The sequence below is a fragment of the Aplysia californica genome, unplaced genomic scaffold, assembly GCF_000002075.1.
Source record: "Aplysia californica isolate F4 #8 unplaced genomic scaffold, AplCal3.0 scaffold00454, whole genome shotgun sequence".
Lineage (NCBI taxonomy): Eukaryota > Metazoa > Mollusca > Gastropoda > Aplysiida > Aplysiidae > Aplysia > Aplysia californica.
The window spans coordinates 253,450-260,075 of NW_004797724.1; the positions used below are offsets into that span (position 1 = coordinate 253,450).

The 6,626-nt window shown below is 42.1% G+C and overlaps 1 protein-coding gene across 2 annotated transcripts in view; it reads right to left on the reverse strand.

Annotated features, from left to right (window-relative positions):
* The window catches only part of LOC101846157 (serine/threonine-protein kinase DCLK1), a 55,488-nt gene extending 53,131 nt beyond the window's left edge, over positions 1–2,357 (reverse strand). For both annotated transcript variants that reach the window (XM_005105136.3, XM_005105137.3), the window contains exons 1-2: positions 2,105–2,357; positions 763–831 (exon numbers count right to left, since the gene is read on the reverse strand). In XM_005105136.3, coding sequence (XP_005105193.2) covers positions 763–831; positions 2,105–2,160 — 125 coding nt within the window. In that variant the 5' untranslated portion in view covers positions 2,161–2,357. The remainder of the gene's footprint in view (positions 1–762; positions 832–2,104) is intronic.
* Between the last annotated feature and the right edge of the window lie 4,269 nt (positions 2,358–6,626).

The following is a 6,626-nucleotide window of genomic DNA, read 5'->3' on the forward strand; positions in this document are numbered from 1 at the left end:
GGTTGTTGTTGTTTTTTTGCGCCTCAGTATATTATATTCAAAATTACTCTCCTCAAATTTGCTGTTAAATCATTCCGAATCTCTATGTCCTTCATGTTTCCATGTCTAGCCAAGACTTCTTTAACCCCCTCCCTATACCTTCACCCCCCCTCCCACCCCCAAAAAGCCCTTTTCCCCCTGAGAATCACGCTGACAATATGAGGCCGTTAGACTATCTGCGTGCTTTCAGTTTCGATGTCGTACCATTATAACAATTTATTTCGACTGTTAGACTGAAGCATTCACCATGCAGATGCGACCACACTGTTCGTTCGTGGAAGAACGTTGATGGCACTCTTTTTAAGTGGTTACGAGCAACAATTTTGTTCCTCCATGGCTCTGTCTCAAGGGTATACAGTCATGATAGTGTCCAATAGTGGCCATGTCAGTTGAGGGCACCACCGAGGCACTGTAGACTTAGATATTATTATATAGCCCAGTTGCTTCCGCCATTGTTGGCATATTTTGTGAGTAATGATCGGAACATCTAGATAGGCTCGAGTTTAGGGGTAGGTCACATTATAAAACTTCATTCGGCATGTATGTCATTTGCACCCTCACATAGATGTATTTTCCCTCCATTTTCTCTTTATGGAAAGAAGACTGACCGCACCGAGTTCTTAAACCAAAGCCTTTGGTCAAACTGAGAGCTCTGATATTCACATACCAAGAGGAATGGGGGGAGGGGGAGGGGGTTCTGACTCGAATTTGCTCTACACTTACCTTTTGGACATTCCTTGAACAATAGTATAGAGGTCTTCCTTCAAAGAAGAAGACGTGCTTTCCTCTTTTCTGAAAAGCCAAATGCGAAAGATTTGTCATTATGCCTAAATAGTTTAAAGAAAGAAAGAGAGTAAAAACACCACTTCGATCTCCCTTTCCGAAAATGTCCTTATTTATAGTTTTGAAGCATGAATCTAGTCATCATACAGACGACAGAGAGGGGCTCTCGTGGTCGAGAGGTTACGGTGTTTGCCTATCACTCAATAGGTCCAGGATTCGAATTCGGATAGCGACGGAAAATTTTCTTTTCTAAAATTTCCTTCTTTCACCTCCTCTCCTGCTCTCTAACAATGTTCTGTCGTCTGCTTTGGTCTCCACTTTCTGCTCCCACCCCTCACTTCATTTGCCCCCTCCTCTGGACAACTGTGCGCTACTCCTTGGCTCCTTTTTACTACTGTCTTTCAGCCACACCCCTGATTTTATAGTAGGTAAGATCTAACACTTAGCCTTCCCGGATTATGGGGGGGGGGGGGAATCTAGGAGATTCTGTGAGCAAGTTTCGCACGTAAAAGATCCCTTGGTAATGCTGAAATCGATAAGAGTAGGTTACGGCTGCCACTCAGGAAAAATTCAAAATTTCTTACCAACTGAAAATGTTTTATGTGTCCGGCGCGCTCATATGACCTTATGCAATTGCGAGCGCCGTAAAACACTTACCAGAAACAAACAAAAAATACACAAAAAGAGCAAACAACAGCAATAAGAAGTCAACAAACTTACAAATAAATACGTCATTGCAGGATGTTACTTGACGACGTCTGAAATCATTGTGTAACTGAGTTCAGTCACCAAGTATTATTGCATACAGGGATCCCTGATTCATGAACTACGGTTCTGTTTAAATTGTCTTTTTAAAAACTTGAAGCTTTAATTTCGGCTTTTCTCATTGTTTTGTTTTGGTTTTTGTCTTGTTTTTCTGCTGTTTTTGAAACACAGAGAGAGAGGTAAATTCAAATGTTAAAATGCATACACTCTCGTACACACTTACACAGTTTGTTGGGGAAGCGGGGAGCTAGATCTACATCTAGATCTAGATCTAGATCTAGATCTAGATCTAGACCTAGATTCTAGATCTAGACCTAGATGTAGATCTAAATGGCATTGTAACATCTAGAATCTAGATATAGAATCTATATCTACATATAGATCTAGATCTAGAAGCATCTAATAACATTGTTATACCAGGAAAGAAACAGGTTTAAGGATAAAAACTTTATCCTTTAAAAGAAAAAAACCTAGATCTAGATCTAGATCTATATATTCATTTATTTAAAATTAATACCTGTGTAACCGCCAGTCAGACCGTCTTACACCCGGGTGAGTCTGAAAATCTGCCATTGATATAAATCAATAGTTTCCTTCATTTAAAGCCAGTTCGATGTCTCGAGCTTCGTTAGAATTCATTCATGATGTTGTAACCTTCACAACTCTGCTAACAAGCTGGAAGTTTTTGAAGTCTTTGTTTCAAGAACATTATGTATTGATGGAATCCATTGTTGTTTCTTTCCAGCGGTCTTTATTGATGACATTCTTGTGCGTGACAACCTTGGCGTTCAAAATGACGTCATAGAAGAACGCCCGAAGTGAGTTTGGGATATTCCCCGTCTGGCTCAGCCTAAGTCAATGCACAACAGTTTTAGCGTGTGCGTTGTGTGGTTTTGGTTTTGTTTGGGTTGGCTTTTTCGTGGGGTGGGGGGGGGGGACTGTTTTTGTTTGTTTATTTTTTTGTTTGTATGTTTTTTGTTTTGCGCTTTTTTTTCTTTTTTTTCTTTTCTTTTTTTTTTTTTTGGGGGGGGGGAGTGTTTTAAGGCGCTCGCAACTGCATAAGGTCATATGAGCGCACGGGACACATTATACTTTTTCAGTTGGCAATGAATTTTGAATTTTGCACGGGTGGCGGCCGAAGCCTACTCTCATCGATTTTAGACCACCAAGGGATCTTTAATGTGTGCAACTTGCCCACGGGCCCTCCGAGGTTTTTGGCCCTTGTCCGAGAAGGGTAGGTGTAGATCTTTCCTACTTAAAGATCAGGGGTGTGGCTGAAAGACAGCAGTAGTGGACTACGGCCTTGGTATGCTCACCCTATCCAAAACCCAACTACATCGCCTCTTAGTCATTCAAAATGAAGGAATGAGAACTGTTCTGGGATGCACCCGTGACACAGCAGCATCCTGCGATGAGATATCTGCTGGACCTACCAACGTTAACCCACCTACACAAGCTAGCACAAGTCAAGGCCTACCTTCGAGTAACAGTAGACGAACGTCACCCTCTACATCCGAAAATTGGAAACCAAGTACGCCAAAGATTGAAAAGAGGGTCTTCATGGATGGTGCAGGCAGAGCGAACTCTCAATATGTGTTGTGAAATCGAGGACATAAGAGGATGTGACTGGATGAGGCCGGAGAAAGCCATGAGCAACTTCATGAAGGTGATAGCTACGCTAGGTCGAGAGTGTCGTGAGTGTCCAGCAAATGCAACTAATGCGGAAATTGTGGCCATCCTTGAGGAGAATTCAGTGATGGATGATGTTGTCGTCTTCAACGACGGATCAGTGAGGCGTGGCCAGAAATCTGGGTGGGCGTTCAGTGCTCGAGTTGACGGGAAGATAATTAAAGAACAGTCTGGAGCTTACGAGTGCACTACATCGAGCATGGAAATGGAGGTCAAGGCAATAACAGAGGCCATGGAATGGATCAGCATGGAAGCGTATAAACATGCCCTGTTAGTCACAGATTCGATGAGCACCCTAGAAAAAATCAGGAATGGGTGGCTCTACAGTGACTGGAGAGCTTCCATTGCAAATAGCCACCTCCTAAGGATTACATGGATGTTCTTCCCTGGTCACGCCGGGGTGCACGGAAATGAACGTGCTGATGAACTTGCCGGCAAAGCAGCAGCCAATAGCCGAATCATGCTCGACCCACCAATGGTGATCACCAGATGCAAGGAGAGCCTTCATGACCAAGAGGAGACAGACTTCCACACGCTCAGCACAATAAAAGAAAAGTGTGGGGGGGGCACAGCGAAAAAAAGTTTGCTCTTAGGAGTGGTCAGGCGTGTCTCAAACCAGCTCCTCGTGGAGACAATTAGCAGGAAGACCCTGAGGTGGACGCTGGAAAGGAGAGATGAGCAGCTATGGACATGTGCCGCCTGCTATGATTCTAGCTCTGGATCCCAAAAAATCCAAGTAAGAAGGATTCAAGGAGTAGCGGCAGAAAAGCTGCAGAAAGAGTCAGTAGCCCATAGAAAGGGACGTGGGGGCATAAAGAGGAGACGAAAACAGAAGACAGAACATTGTTAGAGAGCAGGAAAGGAGGTGAAAGGAGACAATTTTAGAGTAGAAATTTTTCTGTTGCTACCCATATTCGAAACCGGGATCTTTGAATGAGGGGCCAATACCTAAACCTCTTGGCCACGAGAGCCCCCATGTTTGTATGTTTGGTTGTATTGGCTTTGTTTGGTTTGGTTTTGTATTGTTGTTCTTGTGTGTGTGTTGTTGTTTTTCTGTTTTGTCTTTTGTTTGTTTTGGTTTGCTTGTTTGTTTTTGCCTTCGTTTTTTATTTTTCGTTTGCTTGTTTTTTCTGTTTATTAAGGAGGTTGGGGGATATTTATTTATTTATTTATTTATTTGGGGTGGGGGTTTTTTGGTCTGAATTGTTTATTGTTCGCTTGTTGATGTAATTAGTCTATTTGCAAGGTTTGTGTGAATGTTCACTTTCATGCTTCTTTTATTGATTGCGTTCCATTTGAAAGAAACATGAAATGGACATAAGCGGAAACGGCAATAGACGATTTGGTATGGTGCTGGAGATGAGCAGAGGCATGACGACGAAAAACTGTAAATGTTTTACGTCCTTATTTTAACAGTCAGATCATTTACTACAGTGTAGTGCCGTGTTCTCCAAAGAACTGATGTTTGAGTTCAGAGAAGGGGAAAAGAAAGTTCATATTTCATTAGTTGTTCAGATGTGTTTTCTTTGTTAAACATTTGTGAGGCAGCGTGGTGGAATCAGGCTCTCGTCAAAATAATCAAAGTGAAGAAACTTGCATTTTTCTGCAGGTTTGTGAATTTTTATAAAATTTTTGTTATTGATTCAACACCTTTCAAGCCCATTAAAGAACTCATTTCTGTGTTTAATGTTCTGAAAAACGTTGATTAAAGGTACAAAAAATGTAAATTTTCAGTTGCCACGGACTCTTAAGCTAAGGTAATAACTAATCTTTAGCGGCCATTTTCTCACTTATTTTACCTCTGAAAACAGGTGACCCCCACCTCCTTCATTCGCAAATATCTCGACTTGTATTCAAGATAAATGGATATTGTTTTCATCCAAATAAAGACAAGTGAACAAGCTTTAAGATGATACCAATAACTCAACATGCCCAAAAATTGACGAGAGCCTGATCCCACCACGCTACCTCACATATTTTGACACAACCAGAAACAGGACTATAAATTAAGGCTTTTTTTGTTAAAAGTTCTGGTATTACTGGTGTTTAATTTTCAGATCACGATTAACCTCAGCGAAACATTGTTGTTTACCCACACACGTAAACAGGGCGATAAAGAGCTCAAACACTAAAATTGTCTTTTAGTTTTGCAGCGCACGCACACACACACACATACAAACACACATACACACACACACTCACACACACACTCACACACACACTCACACACACACACGCACACACACATACACACACACACACAAACACACTCACAAACATACACACACATACAATTTCTAGATTTCAATGCCGAACAAGTAAGCTAGATTCCTGCCAATATATTTTGTAGATCGGTCATCCGTAGTCAAGGACTAGCATTGAAAAACAGCTTCTTTGTGTTTATCTTTCATTACCGGAGCTAATTTCCTTTACATCTTTGCTGTTCAAACCTAGTATTTCATAAAGAGTGTTACGGAAGCCTGAACTCATTGAAGCAAAGACAAAAAAATTCACAGCGGCGTTAAAAAAGTCTAATAGAAAAATCCAGTAACAAATGACAACGAATAGATTGTGATACTCCCTCAGAAAATAAAACTCGTAAATAAAGTATTTCGCAAAATAGAGCACCACCCTTGGGAACAAACTGATGACGTAGACGACTATGATACAAAGTAGCATTCGAATCACCTGCTTGTCTCTGGAGCTTAGCTTGGTGCTCCTGGACTGATCTTTTGATTCTCCCTGCCGAAATTGTGAGGCTTCTCTGAGCTTGATCACAATGACGCACGTGCAGGTTAAAATAACGAAGAAACTAACCGTTGGACATATGATCCCGACCAGATTGTAGTACTGCATTAGCACTGCGTGGTGGATTTTGTAGAACTGGCTGTGACGGTAGATGAAGATTGTCTCGTTGAAGACAGGGTTGTACATCCAGACGATATCGTAGATACCAAATATTACCACAAAGCAGCCGAAGACGATAACCGAGAGAGAGATCATGACACCCATTGTGACTTTTGGCGTGAGCAGCGTCGATACTGAAAAGGGAATAGCGATACACAGGCAACGTTCTAGGGCCACGTATGCAGCCAAAGAACTAGACACGTAGTTAGTGAATGTGATCAGGTACACAAGACTCGGTGTGCTTAGGTTGCTCCAGCTCACCGCTGTAGCGGGCGACACCAGGCTGAGTGGTCCAGACAGGCGTTCTGCTGACCCCGCGAGGCACTTGACCAGATCCCACAAAGCGATCGTTGTCATGGAGATGTTGACACTTTTGTTGAAACCCTGCGGAACATAGAAGTGGTTTGGTTTTGGTGGCGGTTTTTGTGTTGATTCGATCAGAC